Source organism: Malaya genurostris, chromosome 3 (genome assembly GCF_030247185.1).
Source record: "Malaya genurostris strain Urasoe2022 chromosome 3, Malgen_1.1, whole genome shotgun sequence".
Taxonomy (NCBI): Eukaryota; Metazoa; Arthropoda; class Insecta; order Diptera; family Culicidae; genus Malaya; species Malaya genurostris.
The window spans coordinates 258,792,327-258,816,717 of NC_080572.1; the positions used below are offsets into that span (position 1 = coordinate 258,792,327).

The 24,391-nt window shown below is 36.4% G+C and overlaps 1 protein-coding gene across 3 annotated transcripts in view; it reads right to left on the reverse strand.

Moving 5' to 3' along the window:
* The window catches only part of LOC131436607 (uncharacterized), a 593,756-nt gene that overhangs the window by 35,421 nt on the left and 533,944 nt on the right, over positions 1-24,391 (reverse strand). For all 3 annotated transcript variants that reach the window (XM_058605425.1, XM_058605424.1, XM_058605423.1), the window contains 3 exons: positions 23,306-23,381; positions 22,373-22,525; positions 11,393-13,188 (listed from right to left, as the gene is read on the reverse strand). In XM_058605425.1, coding sequence (XP_058461408.1) covers positions 11,393-13,188; positions 22,373-22,525; positions 23,306-23,381 — 2,025 coding nt within the window. The remainder of the gene's footprint in view (positions 1-11,392; positions 13,189-22,372; positions 22,526-23,305; positions 23,382-24,391) is intronic.

Sequence of the window (24,391 nt, forward strand, 5' to 3'; positions counted from 1 at the left end):
AAATGACAGTTTAGTTAAAACAACAATCGATTAGTTGTACCAATTTTCAACCAATCGAATTCAGAAAATCAACTAATATTCTGTATGAAATGGGATCGCGGGTGGTTCCGTGTGGATTTAAAATTCCAAACAAGATTTTTACTCAAAAAAATTTGACAGAGAAACTGAGAATACACTAGAATCGTAAACCTAGAACTTGATCCTGATTTTGGATTCTGAAGCTGGATTCAGAAACATAACTCAGGACTTGGATTCTGGGCCAAACTTTTGAAGCATGATTAAGAACCTGGTTTCTGGATCTAAGTTCTGGAAAAGCATTCTGACCTTGGATCCTGATTCTGTATTCTGAAACTGATACAGAATTCTTTATTTCATGGCCTTTAAGCCAAGATCTGAATTCCAGACCAGGAATTACTATAATTGGAACTCAGACCCTGAACCTGAATTGAGTAACTTGACCTAAATTCTGAACATGAATTTGTGATTTGAGTGCAGAATCTGAGTTCTGAACCTAAAATCGGGACTTTAATTCTACACCGGAATTCTCAGTCTGGATCTGAATTCTAGAACGGGATGCTGGACCTCAATTCTGGATCTATGGATATAAGTTTTGACATTAAACTCAGATTCTGGACAAAAATTAATGACAGAGATTTTTTACCTGAACCTGAATTCTGCATCTTGATTCTGGAATTTAATTTTCAACCTGGACTTGGACTTTGGTTTTTGGCCAGCTCGGATCAGCTCCTGACAGAGTTTTCGAACCTAAAAGTAGATCCTGAACCTTGACTCTTCACCTGAATTCTGGACTTGAATTCTGGCCCTAGTTTCAGAACATGGACCTGACTTCATGAGCAAAAATCGGGATCCGAATTCTAGGCCTGCATTTTGGACCTGGGTTGTAGACCTAAACTCCTGACAGGAATACATAAGATTTCGTTGTGCTTTGGACATAAGTTCTGATCTCAGGCCTAGATTTTAGGTCTGAATCCCTGACAGAAATTTTAAATCTGAACCTATATTCTGAACCGGGAATCAGGATTCTGGGTCTGAATTTCGAACATTTTTTTTCTGTTTTTGTATAAATTGAATTTGGAATAAAGACATGATATGAATTTCTAATCAAACATTGAAAGTATTTACTTATTTGACCAAATCTTGGTCGTAACAACACTTAAGGGGGGAGGGTGTAACACTTTTGAAAAATCATTTATTATTTTCTTTATATTTTCTTCTAGTAAAACATTTCAAGAATATTCTGTGAAATTTTCAAGCCCTCTGGAACGAAACTCTGGAAGTTATGGACCTTTATCTATGGCTATCTCATTCTGCGAAGAAGCAAGAGCTCAGCGCACAGGCCCAAGATTTCTACTTCGATCGACTTCAAAACTTGACAAAACATTCTTGAAATGTTTCGTTATAATAAATTATAAAAAAAATGACCTTTTGAAAATGTTAGACCCTACGGGCTCCCTGGAGAAATTAATTGTTTCCGTTGATTTTTTAGACAAAAACCTTTAAACGCGTTTTCCTCGAAAGCAGGTTTTGAATGTCCGTGTTCATCGTCATTCAAAAACTACTGCACCAATTTTTTTGAAATTTTGCATACACTTTCTACATATAAAAAACAGACCCCAACGTTTTCCTTTTCGTTGTTTGTTACTTCGGGGAGGTTTAACAGCTACAAAATGCCGGTTTTTTTCGTGAAAAATCGTAGTTTTCGCTTTGAACAACCACCAAAAATTAAAAAAATTGAGAAAAGTCAAACAAAAACGTTGGGGTATAGATAAACTTTTACTCAAACTATGCTGCATTCATTTGTTCACTTCTGATTAGTCTGCGCTGAGAAACAGTGGACACCGCAAATCATGATTTTTAGGAAGCGTTCTCGAAAATACCTCTTCACCGACTTATTTCTCAATATTTTTCCACGAAAAAATCACAAAATGTTGCTCGAATGATGCTTTTTGTCATGCAAAACATTTGAATTTATTTTGTAGAATGATAATTCTGGAAAAAATTCACAAAAATGATGATTTTTTTCATCTTTTAGACCCTGCCCTCCCTACCCTCCAACATTAAATTTTCATCTTCTTCCTTTCGTTTTCATTCTCACAAATCTCAGAAGAATTGAATGATGTACTAATCACATCATTTTGGCAACTGATAGATTGGAATATAAATTTGTCATGAATACATTTTACTCATTTCTTAAGTATCGAATCGAACTTTTTGCGAATCATTGCCACCTGTTAATAAGTTTTAGTTTACTACCCTGTGAAAATGAGCTAATGCTGTAAGGACCAGTTTGGGAATCAATGGTGTACACTGGTTCAATGGTTGGTAGTTATATTAGTTAATTTATGTCATGGAATGAAAACTGTTCCAATCGATAGCTGTCGGTTTATTTAGTCAGTAACTGAGACAATTTATTAAATGTGGAGGCATCGATTTATTGAATGTGGAGAACAGCACACGAAACTTTCTATGTACACTACACAATTAGCATAAAACCTGTAAAATTCAATCGAACTAGCTGTAACAAAAGGCATCATATTAAACAGAATTTTATGTGCAATTTTACAATTACACGACAAGGAAATCAATGAATTATAAAACATAAATATTGGTAATGACTGGGGACTCGAACCGAGAATTCATAGATCACTTTGAACGTCTGTGTATCGACTAAGCCACAGAAGCACACGTCTACTTGGCAGATAAATGGTGCATATAAACTTATACAGACGCAGTAGCAAGCCATGTGAAAACGACAAGTGAAAATTACGTGAGACTTACATAAAATTCAATCAAAGTGCTGCATAGAACATATAATTGGAGACAAACCTAATATTGATATGTGAAGAAATTATGTTACATTTAATTTGAAATTATACACTCCAAAAAAATTTGAATTTTTCAGGTGACTTAATCCGTCATACGATGTAATTCATAAAGACCTAATATGTCAAATGACGGAAAATTTTATTTGTAATGACTTAATGTTAGATGAGCTTGAATTTTACTGGTTTCGACTGTAACTTGCGTTCTGCTAGCAGGTGCGACTGTATGAATTTAAATGCACCTTTTACCAGCCAAGCAGATGCATGCTTCTGTGGCTCAGTCGATTAACAGACGTACTTGCGATGCAATGATTCTCGGTTGAGGTCGCAGCGGTTGCTATCAATATTTTTTTTTATTTAAATGAATTTCATGTCACGGAATTTTAGACACAATATTAAGGGCTGAGGACAGTACCGTAAAGTGGTAGGTTTTTTGCTATTTTCCCGTTTCAAAATAAATTTTCTTGGAAACGGTGCAGAATATAGAAAAACCCACCTGACAATGTCTTCGAAATTTAGTTGAGAATATTCTGTGAAATTTTCAGAATGGTTCATTGAGTTTAGCGGTCGTGTTGTAGTTTTTTCTGACTGAAGAACTGTTGAAAATTGGAAGGCTCGGAAATGCATACCTCTACTTGTTCATCAAATATCTCGGCTTTGAAGGCTTGTATCATAAATTTAGCGTGACAAAGTGTAGATAATTTCGTTTAGATGCGATTAGTACATAAAAAACATATATGTTATCGCGATAAAAATAAAGTCGTGTATTTTTCTGTGAAACAAAGCCAGTGTCAATGCATCCACCATTTTTTTCGCTTTGGTTTCCTGATAGCATTCTAAAAAAGGAGAGAGAAATGAAATTGGGTCGACAAGGCTGCCAAACACACAAACATTCAATCTTTGTGAAAGTTGAATATTTTTTCATTGTTCATTGGAATCATGTAATGTCCAACCTATACGATAGATTAATGTGATAAAACTTCTCATCAAAATAATAAAATGTATGCTGGCAACCTGGTACATTAGCTCATATACGAGAGAGTACAAGAGAAATACGATACGCAAAGGGAATTGAGCGAGCCACGTGGTCGATTTAAAACTCAACACGTGGCCCTGTGTCCTCAGACCTTAAATGTTCTTCCACCTAAATTTGCGTGAGATGCGACGCTCCATTTATGTGCTTCTAATAAGATGTAAAATGACAGGATTTTTTTAAGTGTGTAGCTCACAAAGATATCCATTTTCACTATTTAAATCAGCTTAGAAATTCCGTTACATTTAATTTTGAGATATTTGCATACTGTATGGTGCCAATGATAAGAAGGATTTCTAATTTCGTAAAACGGTAGTGCTCAAATGATTGAGCACTAGACAATTCGAAAGACTCTGTGATTTTTCATCTTATTAAATACACATAAATGGAGCGTCGCAGTTCATGTAAATTTACGTGGAATAACATTCAATGTTGTGTCTTAAATTCCATGACATGAGATTCATTGAAATAGAAAAAGTGAACAATAATAGCGACCGCCGCGACTTGATAACCGATAATTATTGGATCACAAAGTATGTCTGTTAATCGACTGATCCACAGAAGCATCCATCTACTTTGCTGGTAAAAGGAGAATATAAACGCTGCACCTGCTGGCAGAATGCAAGTTACAGTTAAGACCAGTTAAATTCATGCTTATCTAACATTAAGTCTTTACAAATGAAATTTTCCGTCATTTGAAAAATTAGGTCTTTATGAATTACATCGTTTGGGGAATTAAGTCACCTATAAAATTCATTTTTTGTGTGCGTGGGTTTGTCACCTAACTTGGGTCTAGGAGAAGCAGCCGGACTAGCCAAAATTTTGCCGTGCCGCTATTTGACCGACGGTTTCTGAAGATAATTATGATTTAATTTCCCGGCGAAATATAGGTAGGGTATTTCTAGATGATAATATGAGAAAGAATCTATGCTCGATATACACACTTAAATTTTATTACTGAATTTCTGCAAAACCCTGTTTTAATCCACCTAGTGGTGGAATGATGCCTACCTTATAATACGTATACCATCATAATTAATAATGTGGAATTCAAACAAAACTGTTCATTGAATAGAAACAGGAAAGCTTGTTCGGACGTACTCTGAGAAAATCTACAAATCCTGATTACCCTGTAGTCCCGGAACCGGAAGTAGTATCCGTAATGAATTCAGGAATTCCGTATGAAACTGTAAGACTTCTCCTTTGAATCTATAAATTTGTGAAAATAGATTCGAGTATCTTGAAGAAAAGTGAGAGACATCCATTATTTCCAATACTTCCGAAACAAGTTGAATGTTTTGAGCTTAGTTAAAATGAATTTTTCCCTCTGTTGCTTCGTTGTTAAAGGAGTGATACAAAATTTTTAACACTTAACCCACCGGAATCGGTTGTCGGATACACATGAAACTCAAAAATTTTATATGGAACCTTCTACTTGAACCTGAGTTCGAGAAAATCAGTCAAACCATCTCTGAGAAAATAGACTGAGATCCATTTTGGCGAATTTTGACACTATTTACGGTGCTTCCGGAATCAGAAATCGAGAACCATGATAACCGGAGTTAGTTTGAAAGGCCGTCTATTAACAATGTCTAATGATTGTAAGAGTTTCGAACCCAGTTTATATTTTTTTTACGTTTTTTGCTTCGCCGCTTTAAATGACGATATAAATTTCTTAACACTCTTTATTTATTCGTAATTCCGGTATCAAAAGTCGTTACCGGATGAAATTCTACTGCTTTGTATGAGAGATTTAGGTTTGTGAAAATCGGTCACAGTTTATCTGAGGATAGTGAGCAAGTAATCATAAATCCAATTTTTTACACTATTCACCCTGAAATTCTGGAACCGAAAGAATTTCAAATTCAGAAATTCTCTATGACATCTTAAAATTTACTATTTGATTCCAAAGTTGAGAAAATTGGTTTAGCCATTTTCGAGAAAAGCGAGTGTACAAAAATATTATTTATACGAATTTACAGACAGCCATTTCATTAGCATTCTTTTATTCTTCGGTCGCGCTTATCGTAAAAAGTAGTTAAGATTTTTCTTAACCACCGCACCGTGTTTTACCAAAATCATGCACCAGTAATAAACATTCCTAGAAGCACCGTGAATCTGGTTTATTCAACGCAATTGAAAATTCTTGGTAATGTGTCTACGGTGCGAATCGTACGTAAAGGTGTGTTGTGTTTTCTTTCTTCTTCCATACCAGCACGTACCGGTTTTGCATCGTCATTTTAGATGACGGTTTAAAAGTTTGGAAGCTCATCGCCCTTTACTAGCGGAACCGGAAGTCATAGTTTGTGGAAAGATACTTATAACATTAGGAAAATTCCACTTATCACGCTTTAGTATAACATATTGCACACAAACACCTGGAGAGTGGTCCGGTTACAAGTTGGTTAAAGTGCTGAAGGTGCTGAAGGTAACAGTTTTTCGAGTACTTAAAACCAACATCAAACTCTGAGCTTGGAAAGCAATCACCGGACCTATGAAAAAATTAGAACCAGAGATAGTTAGTTGCGCAGTATGGTATTAAAGTGCGCTAAAACTAACACCGATACCGACCAATGTGATCTGAAGGTACAACCCCAACTTTCAAATACTGCGTAACATTCTTTCCGGGGAAAGAAAAAAGTCGTACAAAGCCAGTTAACAACCGAGCTGAAGCAAAATTCTCTGGCCAAAAATCGTGCTTTTGAACAATGACAGGGTTTCGACTAAACACAGGGGCTTCACTTTGATTGATGACAAAACATACGTCGAATACGACATTAACCAGCTTACCGATCAATAGTTTTACAACTCTACTACACGTGAAGTTGTGAAAGATTCAATTATGTATTTGCCGACAAGTTCGCAAAGATAGCGAGTGCAGTTGTACCCTGCTAACGGAACCATTCGTCCCATCCTTGACATTCTAAGTTTACATCGAAGAATGCCTGTAACAACATGTCTTGCCGTGCAACAGCAAGCACAAGGCAAAGCCATCTTTTCGTCCGATTTGTCCAGCTGCCACTACTTCAAGGCAGTTCTGGAGTGGTTTTCCGTCAAAAAGATCGATGTTGCCCTAAAGAGGGTCAGGTGCTACGTGCTGTTTTACGAAGCGTGCTCAGCCCGCTTAGCTTTAGAATGCGTTTTTCTCAAACATATCTCGAAGACTATTTGACTGATTCTGCTCAAATCTATACTTCTTTAGTACATGTGAAGTTTCACAAACGTTTCAAAAACAAACGATAAAAATTTTGAATTTTTTGTTAGAAACTTTTCAAAAAGATTTTCTAAAAAAATTGCCCTACTTCAGTTTCAAACATACGCTCCAAAAAAATTTGAATTTTACAGGTGACTTAATCACTCATACGATGTAATTCATAAAGACCTAATTTGTCAAATGACGGAAAATTTTATTTGTAATGACTTAATGTTAGATGAGCTTGAATTTTACTGGTTTCGACGGTAACTTGCGTTCTGCTTGCAGTCTAAGCTTGGACTAGTTTTGTGCCCTATTCAGATTCTTATCAGTTTTTTTTGCGTCGTCACTTTAAATGATGGGTTCAATTATTTTTATACTCATCGTCCAATATTTGCGAAACCAGAAGTCGAAGTCCAGAACCGGTTTCAACTTATCTGAGAAAATGTAGTGATAGATGATGACCAAACAAAATCTTACTTTTTAAGTTTTTTGAACTGTGAAACCTCTACAAAACATGCGACCGATTCAACATGGTATTAAATGATTTGGTTTAATATCAAACGATTTACCGATGGGGTAACGTTATATCCGGCGGAAGCTTTTCATACTCGCCTCGCAGGGTTGTGACGAAAAATTTCAAAATCAAAACGCGCGATATCCGCGCAGTGTCGAAAACTAAAACGCGCAAAATCCGCGCGTAGTTGAAAACTAAATCGCGCGATACTCGAGTGAAGCGTTAGACAACTATTTTTATGCATGTGATACTTTACGCAGTACTTGAAAATTAACTTAAATATTATTTAAAAATCTGCATAAGTTTGTCATATGAACACAATACACCGAAACCTCCATTTACGAACTAAACGGGGGTTCGTAAAAAGAGGTAGTTCGTAAAAAAAGGTTACGTTATTTGGGATTTGGTTCGGTTTCTTGATATTCCTTGAAACCCCTTACAATATGGATACTTTCGGAAAGAGATTTAAAAGTAGACATCGGAAAATTATATTTGAGGTTTTGAAATGCAACCGTTCCGAAAATATCCATATTTTAAGGGTTTTCGAGAAATATCAACAAATCGGAATTCGCCATCTTGAATTTCAAAACTACCTCAAACATCGTTTTCTGACATCTACTCATCAATTCCGTTCCAAAAATACCCATATTGTAAGGGTTTTCGAGGAATATCAATCAACCGGAAGTCGTCATCTTGGATTTCCAAAATACCTCGAACATCATTTTCCGGAATCTACTCTTTAAACCCGTTCCAAAAATACTCATATTGTAGTAGTTTCCATGGAGTCGGAAATCGCTTTCAATGAATGACGAAACCTCTTTTTACGAAGTAGGTTCGTAAAAAAAGTTTACGTTATTTGGGATTTGGTTCGTAAAAAAAGATTACGTTATTTGGGATTTGGTTCGTAAAAAGAGGTACGTAAAAAGAGGTAACGTATAAAAAGTGTTCTTAAACGGAGGTTTGGGTGCATATAAGTCCGCATACAGCACGTCATTTCGAGAAACCCCATGAAAACCATTTCATTTTTATTCTCCATCTTTTTAGATGCCCTTAGTTAAGGAGCAAGACTTTCGGCAAGCGTATGAGTAATGTCAACAATATGTGCGTAAAACAAATTCCGGCGCTTCTTTGCCTGATTTTACTCTATAAATCTTCCATATGGTTGAAAAATAAACCTATCGGTTCATTCTGCTTAAAAGTGCAATTCAAGAAAAGCGTCTTAGTCTAGAACTCTTTGGTTTTCCTTAAAACTGCATGAGAAATATTATTTCAGTTTCAGCTTACTTCCACTGACACATTAGATTAGCAACAAACACATTCATATATGGATTACCTCTTGCAAATTTTTTTTTATAGCTTCTATAAGTAAACCCGTAAAATAGGAACCTTGAATTTGACACGCGAAAGGCAATGGATATGGCATGTAGTCGTAAATCTATTTATTTTTCCGGAAAACTACTTTTGTGACAGAAAATATTTAGTTTTGCTTATTTTGTGTAGAGCAAAATAATACAAAGCATTGTTGCCAACTTTCTTTTATTAGGGAATTAAAATCTACATTCATAAAATGTAAGCAATTTTCCATCAAACGTTGGTGAAAAATTGTTCAAAACTGATATTTCATGCAAAATGTCAAGCTTAACATTCATTTGAGAATAAATTATTGTTAAAAAAGATTGTTTGAAACTCAATCCTGCAAGTCACTTCAATAAACTCGTTGCACTGCATATATCAATCTATGACATACGTACTGAATAAAACGTACACAAATTACCAACACAAGTTAACTTGTTTTACTCTTGATCCTTAATTAATACTCTCTGATGTATGGAAAATTTCACAGTAAAAATAAAAATGCTTACAATTGTGATTTTGAAAGAAGTTAAACAGATTTCATCGAAGATATTTTTTTGGCTTCGAAAAATATTTCCTTCTTGCTCGGCAAATATTTCCTTCTTGGTAAGAAGAATTTCAAGGTAGACCACATCAGGATGATCTGATTCACTCTTTTAATTTCAGTTTCAATTATAATAGCGCCTTCTTCTGTTGTCAGATTTTACTCTGAATGTCTTTCTTTTTCTCCTCATCTTTTATTCTTTTATTTGGATCAGAGAAAAACCCACTGGAATTAGTTTCTGTCAAACTTGTTCTCCAGCAGGCATAAAACCTCCTCATCTTTTGCATCAATAGATCAAAATCATTCAAATGATACATTTCCTTAAATCTAGTGCTTCTATAGTAACTAAATCTAATGAGACAGTAACATAAGAAACGATTTCTTGATAACATTACGTGATAAATGAAAGTCGAAAGAATTGAAACATTTGTTAAATATGTGGCAATGCTAGCTAGCAATGGGCTCGTTATATTCATAATTAGTTCTAACATAGGGAACCCGAAGAAAAAAATAGGAAAACTACGACGTCGAATGTCAAATTGTAACAATTGAAAGCTCTATGTGCTCTTTAAAATTTAACTTGGTTTCCAAAACACCCAGGTCCTTATCATACGATGCGCGTTCGAGAACCGTTTGTGGCATACTATAGTCGAACTTGAATACAGACTTTTTGCTACAAAAAGAGACGACGGAGCATTTAGTGGCATTTAAACCAATTTGAAATATGAAATACGAAAGTCATCGGCGAACGATACTTTCATACTCTTGATCGAAAAATTTAGATCGTTGAGATACAATAAAATTATGAACGGTCCAAGGTGACTTCCTTGAGGAACTCCAGATGTAACAGCACATGGTGAGGTTGTACAGGCTCTTATTTTCACTATCATTTCATTACCAGTTAGATATGATCGAAGCCAATTAAAAAATGATCCGTTTAATCCCAGTCTACTTATCTTGGAAATCGTTATGTGATGATTGATTTCGTCGAACGCAGCAGGGGAAGTTGAAAGCTTTGGCATGGATCTAAGCTGAGTTTCTGATATGTAGTCAGAGCAACTATGTGTTATAAAATCCAGAAATATAATTTCAAACAGCTTCGATACAGCGCACAAAGTAACAATTCCACAGTAGTTGGATACTATACCCTTGTTCACATAGGATTTCTTCCATATTTCAGGAAAAAATCCAGAACGCAAAGAACAATTGAAAATGTTGGATAGTGGAACCAACAAACTATTAGAACACTTTCTTATCACCACGGATGGAATCCCAGAACTTCTTCGTTTCTTTTATTGTCAGACTTTGCTTCGTAAGCATTTCGTGTAAATTTTTCTTTAAGAATGCGGTTTTTATCATACACAAAATTTGTTACCATATTATTGAAGAATTACGTTCCAATCCATTTATTAGGTTCTTTGCATTATTGAATATATTATCACTGAGACGATATCTTCCATCTGACATCAATATCCTTGAGTGAAAATGTTTAAATAGCAACTTGTATCACTCGAGATCGAAAAGCATAAAATCCAAATTTTGTCAACTGAAGAAAACATTGGGTAGAACCGCCTTCTAGTAAATTTTTGTTTTATCAAGGTGAAAATTCAGCTATCACGACCAATTGCTGAAACGTTCGCCCATCTTAAATTTTTTAGGGTTTCATAAAACTCACAAGCTTCAAAAATTTGCAAAGAATTTTATGGAGTGATGTTTTTTAAAATTCGCGTCATAGCATCGAAATCTTAGCAGAAACCGCGCCAGATCCACAAAAATCGCGAAATCCGCGAAAACCGCGAAATCAGCGCGACCGTAACAACCCTGGCCTTGTCATCTGATGACCCAACGTAAATATTAGAAACGAAGCATAACATTAAAAAAAATAACATTATAACATAGAATTACTCACCCGTTTTCAATGCCCAGCGACAGGAAATCATCGCCTTCCAGCGCACTGTGCCTTCCGGTCCACAGAATCAAACCACTGGTCGAGTGCGTTTTGAATCGTAGATTCAAATCAATCTCGTAGCTGATTACTCGTCGCATCGTTTCAGCATCACTGTAATGGAAAAAGCTTTCCGTTCCAGTGAAGCAAGCCCCTTGATAACGTCGAAAATATTTGTTTTTGTACTTGATGCTACGAGTCACATCATCCTCCTCTTCCTCCGACGGTTTCAACTGCAGACCAACACTGCCACTGCTACCGCTACGGCTATTACTACTACTACTACTAATACTACTGTCACTGCTACTACTACTGCTACTGCTACTTCTACCATCACTGGTTCTACCCCTGTCATTGATATCACTGCTTGCCGTGTTGCCATCGGAACGATCGTTGAATGCCATTTTTATTGCACCCTGGAAAATGTTTGTATTTTTATCACGATGTTCGTTGTTTTCCTTTCCATCAACGTCAAGCGTGACGTGAAGGTTATCAATACCGACGGCATCCGTGTCATCGTTGGCGAAACTCTGCTCGCGGTTAGCAGCTTCATCTATTTTAGCACCGGCGCGCCGTCTTTCTTCATCACCAACGTCGAGACTCCAGCCAGTGCCACCCTCACTCGAATCGCTTTCATCTCCGTAATCATTTCTATTTTTCATTATTCTATTCATTTCTTCGATTAGTATTTCATCAATGTCCGCATCCCGTCCCGGTTGCTTCTTGGAGCTGGTATTTTCTCGCAACTGCTGTTGACTGTCACTCTTTCGGATCAGGTCTGGCCGATATGGAATCCTGTCTCCCTCGCGGTCGTAATCTTTATTATATTCGTCGTTGGCGTAGTCACTACTGACTGTTTTCTCCAGTGAGACACCAGCTGAGACGTAATCCCTACCTTCATCTTCGTCATTGATGGTGGGAAATTGCCACGTTTTTCCGCTTTTGAACGACTGTCGTTTCTTGTCAGGTGTGGAAAATTTTTTCGATTCTGGAGAATATTTCTTGCTTGGACTGTTTTTCACATCCACTTTTGTCCACACCGATTCGTTGCTACTGTCATTTTCATGGTTGTTATCGTTTGCGACATCGATGTCGTCATCGTCGTTATCACTATAATTGTCGTCTTCGATATAATTCTGTTCGTCTACTGGTCCCTCCGAAGCACGGCCATCTTGCCCGATAGAATCAGTCCCCCTAGTGACCTCATCCTCATCATACCGATAATCGCTACCTGGCTGTGTGGTAGCCTCCAGTGGCACCGAGCTCTCTTCTACCCTAGCGATTATTTTTCCATTATCCTTCACACGATTAACATTCTCATTAGTCACCTTTCCACCCACTACAACTCCCTCGCCACTGTCGTATTCGTAGTAGTAATATTCATCCTCTTCACCACCACCACCACCATCATTACCGTCATTACCATCATCACCATTGTTCCGTGTCCTATCCGAAATTCTGTCCTCCAATTCGGTCACTGCCGGTGCCAAGGTCGTTTCCTGTTCCAGCTCCTGCGATTGAGCCGGGTGTTCTCGCAGCAACAATCGCTGCCGCTGTTCGATTAACTCCGAGGGCAATTCTTCCGCCTTGTTGCACTGCTTATTCTGCGGATTGCACTGACACTCGTAGCTGTCCAAATTCGGGATACACTTAGCCAGCGGACCGCACGGACGGGCCACGCAGGCATGGGGGCAGTTCTCCACGTTGGACCCACCGAGTGCTTCCGAAATGATTGATATGGTCCGGTCATTGATATCAACCTGAAGTGAAGTGAAGAAGAAAATTAGTACAGGGTGGTTATGCAAATAAGTCGACTGTCGGAGTTGGGTTGGGAGAAATTACGGTTATTTGCTTTGGACAAAGTAAAGTTTGGAATTGATGAGATCTATATTTAGGGCTATTGTACTAATAGTCATCTCATTAGTAGAGTCACCATGTTATTTTGCTGATCAACGAAATGTGATAAAATCGAATGTAATGTGTTTGCTTCGGCTCTAAGAAGGAATACCGCAGGAAAAAAGTTCGAAAATTATACAATACTGTTGTTATAACGACACGAAAACTCGAAACGAATGCATTTATTTTCATCTTACCCTCTGTCGTACAAAAACAGTAGATCTCTCTTTAACTACTTGTTTTCCTATATTCTTCAAAATAATTTTCTTCGATTCTTGAATAAATAACCGAAATCGGTTTGTTTGACCGTCTACTGATAAAAACAATCAATTGGAGTAGTTTTGAGGCAAGTTTAGAAAGTTTTTTATCTATTTTTGTTTCACCCATTTAATAAAATATAATGATATAAAATTTTTAACTCACTTTACTCTATAATTTCGGAACTGGAAGTCGGTTCCAGATGAAGTTCAAAAGTGTTGTAAAGGACGATTCATTTGAATTTAAGTTTGTAAAAATCGGTCACTCTATATCTAAGAAAAATTAGTACACATATTTTAATTGTTTTGCACATTTTACCCCATAACTTCCGAACCGGGAGTCAGATCCAAACAAATTTCCGAAATTTTGTATAGAACTTCAAGACATTTTATTTGTATCTAACTTCTAGAAAATCGGTTTAGCCATATCGGGGAAATTTTTGCACATTTTACCCTATGATTCCGGAACCGGAACTCGGATCCAAATAATAGGAATTTTGTATGGAATCACCTTTCATTTGAATCTAAGTTTGTGAAAATCGGTTCAACCATCTCCGAGAAAAGTCAGTGACAGTTACATACACACACAGACATTTTACGTACTCGACGAACGGTAGACGACACTCAGCCTTCGGGCCCCCTAGTACATATAATTACATACATTTCTTAGGGAAAAGTAGTATAAAGCGTCCCACCAGACTAGTGATGGGCAGAACCGTTCATTAAAAAAAACCGTTCAGCCACTGTAGCACTTCTCCTATGTAGTGACTGAATGCCAAACAGGTTGCAACAAGACAGAACCATTGTAAGGATTAATGTAGTGATGGGCAAAACCGTTCATTTTGAAAGAACCGTTCAGAACTTAACAGTTAAATCAAAAGAACTAGTTCTTTCGTTCTTTTGCTAGTTCTTTTGATTTAACTGTTTAGTTCTGAACGGTTCTTTCAAAATGAACGGTTTTGCCCATCACTACATTAATCCTTACAATGGTCCTGTCAAGTTGTGACCTGTTTGGCATTCAGTCACTACATAGGAGAAGTGCTACAGTGGCTGAACGGTTTTTTTAAATGAACGGTTCTGCCCATCACTACACCAGACTATATCGGAAAGAATTGGCTCAAATGACACGTTCCCCAGGGTATAAAGGCCCCTTTTTTTCAAATAAATCAGTATTTTGCTTTCTCATATAGAAAGACTATACAATCACTGTGAAAACCGATTTTTGAACCGAGGCCCGGAGGACCGAATGTCATATACCATTCGACTCAGCTCGACGAACTGAGCAAATGTCTGTGTGTGTATGTGTGTGTGTATGTATGTATGTATGTATGTATGAATGTGTGTATGTAACAAATAATGTCACTCGATTTTCTTAGAGATGGTTGAACCGATTTTCACAAACTCAGATTCAAATAATACGTCTTATGGTCCCATAGATCGCTATTGAACTTTATCCCGATTCGACTTCCGGGTCCGGAATTACAGAGTGATATGCACCAAAAGAATAAAAATAAATGTCACTAACTTTTCTCAGAGACGGCTAAACAGATTTTCACTATTGAATTTTATCTTTATCCGACCTCCGGTTGCGGAATTACAAGGCAATATGTGCAAAATCTATGAGAAAATGCACATTCAATTTTCTAGGAAATTTCTCAACCGATTTTTACAAACTAAGATACAAATGAAAGGTCGTGAGATTTTTCAAAAAGTTCTCGAAAATGTGATCCAGATTTCGGTATTACAGTGAGATTAGTAAAAATTTGTTTCACAAGCGATGGCGAAACGAGGTGCACATTTTTATCAAATTTACTTGTAAATCCATCTAGTTGACAGACCTTGTTAGTTGGCGGATATATGAATCCACTTCAGGACTATTATTGCCCGGTTTCTGTTTCCGAACGCACCGGTAATAGTGAAGAAAAGCTCCAAAAACAGAACTCACTTCGATTTCTTATCAACGGTTAAACCGATTTTCACAAATCATGATTCAAATTAAAGCTCTCATTGTCTTAAAAGATACTGTGCAATTTCATTCAGATATGACTTCCGGTTCCGAAATTATAGGGCAATGAGTATCAAAACTTTCAAACTGTCATACAAAATGATGCAAAATCGGTACATGCTGGTACGGAAGAAGAAGAAAATGCACCCGCCTAGCACACAGCGTGCTTTGTTCAATTTTGTATAGCGTGCAGGGTTGCCACATTTAAATTTTTATTAACTTGACCTAACTGACCAAATTGAAAAGGTGATGGTAGTTTATACCGAAAAAAGTTTTTAATTTTATTCAAGTTTCAAAAGAAGAAACTTGACAGAATCTTCTAGTGCCTTTTTTGAAAATATAAGTAATATGAGAAAAGCATCATTACACCACTAGGTGGATTAAAAAGGTATTTTAACTATGAAAGTTCGGTTGTTTTGGTCTGCCGCAAAATATCAATAAACTAGAAAATCATTAGGTTGCTTTTCAATGTGGACGTTCTAAAAATGTGTTTGTATTAATCAATTTTAATAATGTCTACCAAACACGTAGCATAACTTGTTTCACAAAATTAATGCAAGCTGCATTTTCAAAAGTATGAACGCAGTTGAAAACCACTGAAAAATTTCGCAATAATTGATAATCTGTCAATTTTTATGACTGACTTTTCTATCACCATCTGTGTAACCGTTTATTCGTTTCCATAGATTGTTCAAAACTTCAGGGACTTTCAGTAGAACAACTTTTTTAAACAATTTGAACCAAAATTCGTGCACCGAAACCGGGCTGTTACAGAGAAAGATAGCAAAAATGAACGATGTTAGTGAAAAAAAAACATGTATAGACCAATCAGGTTCGGTAAGTACAACACGTTCGAGATCAAACCGGAAATGAGTCGAAACAACCTGTATAACCCACCTAGTGGTGTGAGGATGTCTTTTACATAGGACTCATGTTTTCATAAATGTTACTGAGAGATTCCTAAAAGAAACTTTCACTTCATTCTTCAATAGGAACCAAAAAGAGGGGACGGCTATAGCGTGATGGGTAAGTCGATGCCTTTCACACAGTCCACCTGGGTTTGATTTCCAACCTCGCACATAGGGTCAGAAAGTTGTTCCGAAACCGAAAGTCAGCAATCTATGGGACCATAAAACCTTTCTTTTGAGTCTAAATTTGTAAAATCCTTTTTGAAAACCGTTTTTGAACTGCTGATCATTATTTCCGGGATTTCCGGAACCAGGAACTGGAAACCGGAATAGCTGAAATCGTACCAGCAAATAACACACCCTATAAATTGAAACAATTTTTAACCAAATTTGGAAGAATTTTTCCTTTTTTGTATTACCGGTCTGAATGACGGAACCAGAAGTCGGATACGGACAAAACTCTACTCTTAATTATGAGAACATAATTCATTTGAATCTAAGTTTGGGATAGCCATTTCTGGAGAAATTTATTAAGCAATCGTTTCATAGAAATTGAAGTGATTTCCGGTTTGAAGTTCACGATCGCTTTTTCAATACTTTCGGAACCGGGATCGAAGATCCGGTATATCCAAAATCAATGTATTTAGTCATCAATCAACCAAACCTGTTCAATTGAAAAATTATACGGCTAGTAAAAAGTATTTGCTCGACTCTTCAGTGTTATGTATAAAAACGGTTAAAAAGTCCGTTTTCACAGTGATTGCATAGTCTATCTATATGAGAAAGACAAATAGGTCCACCTTGTTTGGAGAAAATAAACTGAACCCGAGCGCAGTAGAAGGAGATTTCAGTACGAGATGTGGTAAAAAAATTGGCACTTGGAAGTCAAATGTTATCGCGCAAAAGAATATTTTAACCATGTATTATATAAAACAGAAACTGTCAAATAGCAGTGCGAAACAAGTAGCATAGATCAGAACCAGAGCTCTAAAGTTATCCGAAGTGACGCATGCCGAAAATTCGAATCATGGAAGACGAAATCTATGTGAAATTCGATTACAAATTCTGCTTGGGATCACAATGATATTATATAGTACGAAAAGGGCAAGTATTAAACCAATCCGATACATCAATTCAAATCAAAAACTTTGGATCTATGGTTTGGCAAGGTATTTGTTGCTGCGGTAAAGTTTCAAAATTTTTCATCATAACAGCTTCGATGATCAACAAAACATACACCGAATTATACAAGAGTGTTCAAAAGAACGACTTCTACCCATGATTCGGAGCCACCAGGATCCTACAAGCTTCTGGACAGATCTTGCGTTTTATCATTACACGAAATCAACGGTAGAATGGTAACCTACCAAGAAAGTTCCAAAAGACATGTACGAGAATGCGATCAGTTGAAAGAAAGAAAACATGTCTCGGTAGTCGAAAGTCTACGAGAAGTCCAATAAACAATGTTCGCGAAAAGGTTAGCCAACGCTAGATGTTAAATGTTGAGAAAACTTGTAGTATGTATCCCATAATAATCAACTATTCAATAATATTGCTTTTATTGTTTTCACTTTATGGGTCAGTCTTAATAAAGATTTCGCTTTTCTGATTAAAAAAGACATTTGCAAATTTTTCTCCTGCAAGTTCAGTTTTCAGCTTACGGCGTTTTCAGCTACTCAATTCTTCCTTCAGAAAAAGCGTGAAAATAGCCCTCTAAAACACACTGGCCTTTAACGCTAGCAAAATCAAAGGTAACTAGGACTCGATCGAACCACATTCGATGATGAGCTACCCAAACTAAGTCATTATCTACTCAAACTTTGCCAAAGTTGCCTTGAAAACACTTTGGGCAATCTTACTGAAACAGCTTTAAAACAATACTCGTACAGACAAATGTCTATGTTATTTTGCATACGAGAAACAATTCAAATTAAGATTCTAAGTTGAATTGATAACTGGATAGAGGCCAAAAGTGCAATAAAAATGTAAATCATTGTTTGACCTTATTTACTAAGGAAATAGGAATCGTTTTTGCTACACGTCGACAAATGGCATCCGCACGGAGAACCCTTCGATCATAAAATTGCGATATCGCAGTTTTTGATTTTTGCGATAGTTGATTTAACTCATTTCTTCTTGATTCAACCAATATGGTTTTTGATTTGCATATATTCAAGTAGTTGAAAAAACTGTTGTTTTGAATGCTGTCAAATGCCGGAGACAATTGAAAGCAAAACAATAATCGCAATGCAAAATCAACAACTTCTTTAGTTGAAATCTGTTCGCTTCGCTTCAAAATGACAATTAAAACAACATCGATGGTTAAAGCGTTTGGTGAAATTATGTTCATTCGATTTGGGAAATTTATGATAACAAGTGTTTATCTAACAGCGGTGTTGTGATGAAGTTAACCTTGTTTAAGATGAAAAAGATTCGGTGACAAATTAGAAAATGTTAATGAATGATCATCTCGTAATCTTTCAGGTATGCGCAAAAATTTTATGCTTCAAATTCGATCATTGATTTACTTCTAGAAGATTGTTTTACTTCCTGCTGTTTGATAACGATGATGATGTTCATCCATTAGTAATAAAACGCTTTTTGACATGAATTTAATTTATAAAAGTAACAGGAGCGAAGGGTTTCAAACACACAGAACGCGCTGCGATTGAATGGCGCGTTTGAATTGCCGTCGCAAAATTCCAATTCCCAGCGGTTGATGCACCCAAGCTCATATAAATTGACTAAAATTATCAGTGCATAACTTTAGTTCAACCGTTTGAAGGCATCATCTTTCAATACTCATTTTAGGTAAATTTAATAATTTCGCTAATTTACTCGCCCTCCGGGCACTTTTGCTGATTAAAAAAGTTTTTCTACACGCAGAGAAATTGAGCTTGTTTAAAATAACAAAACAGTCAGTAGATTTCAAAATATGATTTCTGTTGATTTCAAGCTAGAATATGATTATTTTGAACCAATTTCTTCCTTCTACATCAACAATTATATCTATTTGATTCTCATCCTGGCTAACGAAAAACTGGTTTGTTCCGGCAGATTTTATCGTTGAAATAAATCAGTCATTTATTAAATGTCAACTAAAGTTGAGTTGAAGTTATTGGTATTTGTTGATTAAATCGTGTTTTACATTTGTATCAAGAAAAAAATTGGTTCATTTTATCTATGATCTTATTTGTGTAATGACAACTAAGTTTATTGTTTGAATTAACCGTATCAGTTTTGTTTCTTATAAACCAGAGAATTCTTCCCCCGTGGATAATCAAAAAAATTTGCACGTGTTTTAGAAGGAAAAGTTGAGTGTTTTTTTCGTTTCCTTGGGGTCTTTCAATAGTTCAAGTGTATGTGATAAGTGTACGATAATTTAAAATACCACTAGACTTGCATTACATTACATAACACGTTTTTTACAGAAAATATTTGATGCAGTAATTCTATCTTGACCAGATTAATGGAGCACCGAATAATTGATTATGACATGCGAAAAATTTGATCGTGCCGCGACAAACGGGCCCAACAGCTCGTCTGATAAGCTATTATAAATTACATTAAATAAAATACATTCATTTTGTACACGATCTTATACCTAGTTCAAGTTTGTTTGTATCAGTTCATCACTTTTTTTCAATATAAGATAGCTGGCTATTGGTTGAACTCATGGAAGGGAAAACAGTCTAACATAAAATAAAATTTAAATTGGAGCCTCAATGGACTTCATGAAATGATAAAAAAGTTTCATGAAAGGAAGGTCACGACTTTACCATGATATTGTTTGTCAAGAAATTGACAGGAACGCGCAAATAAAATATTTGTTATTTTTAACAAAATATTTCTTGAAACAAACAAATGCACTGATCAAAATCAAATATCTTATTTTGTAATTTCAAATCAGATTTTCTTTTGTCATTATTTCAACAAAATAAATCGTTGCGTGAAACCAAAATTTAGTTATTTTTACAATATTTTTTTCTGTGTGTACATCAATCATTTCCGATCGAATCAGAGTTGATTCAACTATTTGCAATGTCTAAAACAAATAAAACCGATTTATTTTTCAACTAACAGAAATTTGTTTCAAAAACAACACCAGTTATTTCAACTAAAATATTTGTTGAAATTGAAAGGTATGTGTCCTCACTAATTGACAACATTTTTTTTCAAACAGTTAAATTAGTTGTTTCAACCATCGTTTCTGCTAATCGAAAAACAAAAATGACAGTTTAGTTAAAACAACAATCGATTAGTTGTACCAAATTTTAACCAATCGAATTCAGAAAATCAACTAATATTTTGGTTGAAATGGGATCGCGGATGGTTCCGTGCGTGTTCCTAGACGACAAAGAGGTGTTAGATTCTGAATTCGATTAAAATGCTTTCAGTAAAACTTCAACTTCACCGATTGTCTACTCTGGTCTTCCTCCTTGCCTAAGTTCGCATTTGTACAATATTTTCGTATTCAGGATTGATGATTTTTTGACAAACTATGACACGACATAACATAAATAAGGAAAAACACTTTTACACACCCATTTCGAAAATCCTATTAACTGGGTCACCAATAGGGCATCGAATTATTCTTCGAAACGAAAAGGTTGTATTTTTATCAACCTAAAAATTTTAAGATGATCCCAATCACTGGCCCATTCGATAGTTTTCAAGTGAGGGAAGACGATTAAGATATTGCAACACTTAAAACTGTTTATTACTTTTTTCTCACTTGGCCTAAATTAACCAAATGAGGAACAATTCTCTTTTTAAAGTATATTATTTGCATCCTATGAATTAGGGGTGATCGGGCATGAAAATTCTTCAAACCCAGCCCGATCCGCACCTGATTAATGTTACGATTTTGTACCCATGCCCAGCTCGTCTTTATTTTCTATGCGGGGGTACAAATTCAAAATACGAAAAACGAAAACATACAATCTGTCAGTGGTCAGGCTTTAAACATTTACAGATCGATCAATTTCAAATAGATTTTCGGTCATTACACTAACAAACTAAACGATCCTTTTCAGGGCATCTAGCATGCGTTCAGAATTATTTTCGATAAGATATCCTTCGCATAATTACTAATTAAAACAGAAAAAAAACTGCTGCTCAAATATTCGAATCAAAATTAACAGTGATTTAGACAATAGTTGTGTAGATCGGTGTCAACAGTTCGAACAACCCCATGGGGCCCTTGTAGTTGTTTTATAAACCCAAATCCTGAAATTCGTCTTCAGACATAGATTTTTCGATCGTATATACATATATTCTTAAATACGGATCAATATCTAATTTATAAAATTAATTTTGGTTTTTCGCATCAAAATTTTCATTCGTTAATCAACCTAAATTTCGCGTTTTTATTATCATTCCTTTTAAAATAATCATCAGACATTCCAGAACAATAAAAGTTACGAAATGCACGTAACACTCATCGTACATTAGGAAGGACATTAAAACCGACAATTTCGACAATTCAAATGCTTCAATTGTCGTAAACCAAATGACAAATTTAAAAATAACATGGTCTCCTATCAAAAGGTAACACCGTTCGGTACCAGCCCGGACCCGAACGGTTTTCTTCCAGTGGGAAAACCATTTTCCTGCATCCGCACCCAGGGGCGCTTTCTGTGGCTTCTGACGTGGAATAATTGCATTTACTGTCGTTCAGTTTGTCGAAACAGAGCCATAAAAAGAAAAAAACCGAAGCTCGGCGATGGCTTGCCAAGAACACGATGATAAACACAAACCGGCAAGAAAGTCCATACGTCCGTCCGTTCGTCCGTTCGTCTCCCGCGCTCACTGTCCTACATTTATCAAAGCAATAAAAATCTGGAAACCGACTGCAGAGCACCGGCAGCGCACTCACCTTCTGTACACATCCGGCGAAGGATCCCTTATCCCGAAGGCTCATCGGCAGTGTGTGGATGTTGTGCACCCCGCCCAGGTACAAGCTGTGGGGCAGCGAAAGATGCCAGAATCCGTTGGGCGAGACCGTCATTACTTCCGGTAGCTGATCGATCTGCAATGCGGAAACAATGTGTTCAGTATTTTTTTTCTCTCGCCCTTTGCTATCTTTGATTGTTTGCGGAAGAAGACGTTCTTTGCTAGCTACGAACGTCAAGGAGTACAGAACAACAGAATCGGAATAAGCCCCCGGTGGATTGGTCTAATGTGATGGACGGTGACAGTGATTTAATTGATAAAACAATCAAGCTGCTATGAAAGGGAAGCATTTCGCCTGTCATCGTGTCGGTAACAGAAATCACGGTATTCGGAAAGATGTCTGTTGGACAGGCTATTGTCGGGACTTGATCAGTAATGAAATTCATCCTCTATTTGTAAAAGGAAGGATATCCACCATTTTCATTTGATTCGTTTTGTAATGAAAATCTAGAGCCAATCTCTGTAGCAAGGAAGAAAAGTAGGTTTCCGGGCCCTTATTACCGTTCTCACTTCCACTTTCACATTCACTCCACTTACTTGTCACTTCACTTGATTTTCCCTATTACCAGTATCACTGTAGTGGAAAAAACTCATTTTTTCAACGAAATGTTGATGGCGTGATGTTCATAATGACATAAAGTTCATCCAAATAATTACTTTTATCTTTGAAGCGACTTCCGTACTAAGGACCTGAATTCACCTCACTCGATTTTCACCGTGAAGTGATATCGATAATAAGGGTCACAATCATTTCACTTGGTTTTCACCGTGTAGTGATACCGGTAATAAGGACCCCGAACTCGCATTACAAATGATAAAAAGTCAGCGAGTTAAAAAAAATGAACCTAAAACTTACCTTCAACACAGCCAGTCGGGATGTCCTGGAAACTTTAATAACGTGCCACTGATTCATAGATAAAGGGAATTCACTCCTGTAAGAAAGAAAATTGGTATTTAATAGAGCAAAACTACTAAATTAAAAGCAATATTTCTATCTGGAAACAAGAGCTATTCGCAATAAAATGAAAATCGTATCATGAGAAGCAGTTTGTTTTAAAACATCCGCATAAACAATTTATTACTTTTCAACTAAATATCAACACTGATCTAACGTTGAGGAATTCATGAATAAAACTCGAAAAGTTTCGTTCGATCATCATTTCGTCCATCAGTTCCTTGCTGGGCGGATCCGGAAGGTTCACACAACGCGAATATGCTAAGCTGGTCTAACCGATTCCTATGATCCTCGGAAGAGCTAGATTCGTTGAACTGGTCATCCCTGGTATTAGTAGATATTCCCGTCCGGTCATTGTTTATGCATTCCGTGGTTTCCGAATCTGCTGTTAAATCCAATGCTGTTGAACTTTTCGTGGATTTTTTTGTGATTGAAGCACTTGACTGCTCTGAACTTAGAATTTCCTCTTCCATGTCGATGTGATTCGACTTGTCAGTAGTGCACTTCGGGTCTTCTGAATTGTTTTCCTGAAACATTCCAACGAACACCAGGGATTCACTTTCATTTGGATACAGGCGAATTTTTTTCGATTTGGATTTGGATCCATCGTCAAAAGGTTTGCGCCTGACACCTTTCATTTTGAGAGAATTGTCAGAATCAAAATCGTTCTTCTTGCGTGCATAGTGCCTACTAGGATGAGTTTTTGAACAACAGAAATAAATAATTCTAGCAATTTCCTTCCAATATTTTGCGAATGTACCAAACAAACAGCGAAGAAACATTCATCAAAATTTTTTTCTTCGCATAAGTTCAAGGATGTTTCGCGAAATTGCTACTGCAATTAAGTAATAGAATCATTTATAGTACGGAATAGAGTTTTTGGCAATATACCACATGTAACGTCGCGCAATCCAAGATAACGTTCCCACGCATCAAAGACCACCCTTATCGAAACAATTAAGGTCTGAGGACACAGGGCCACGTTTT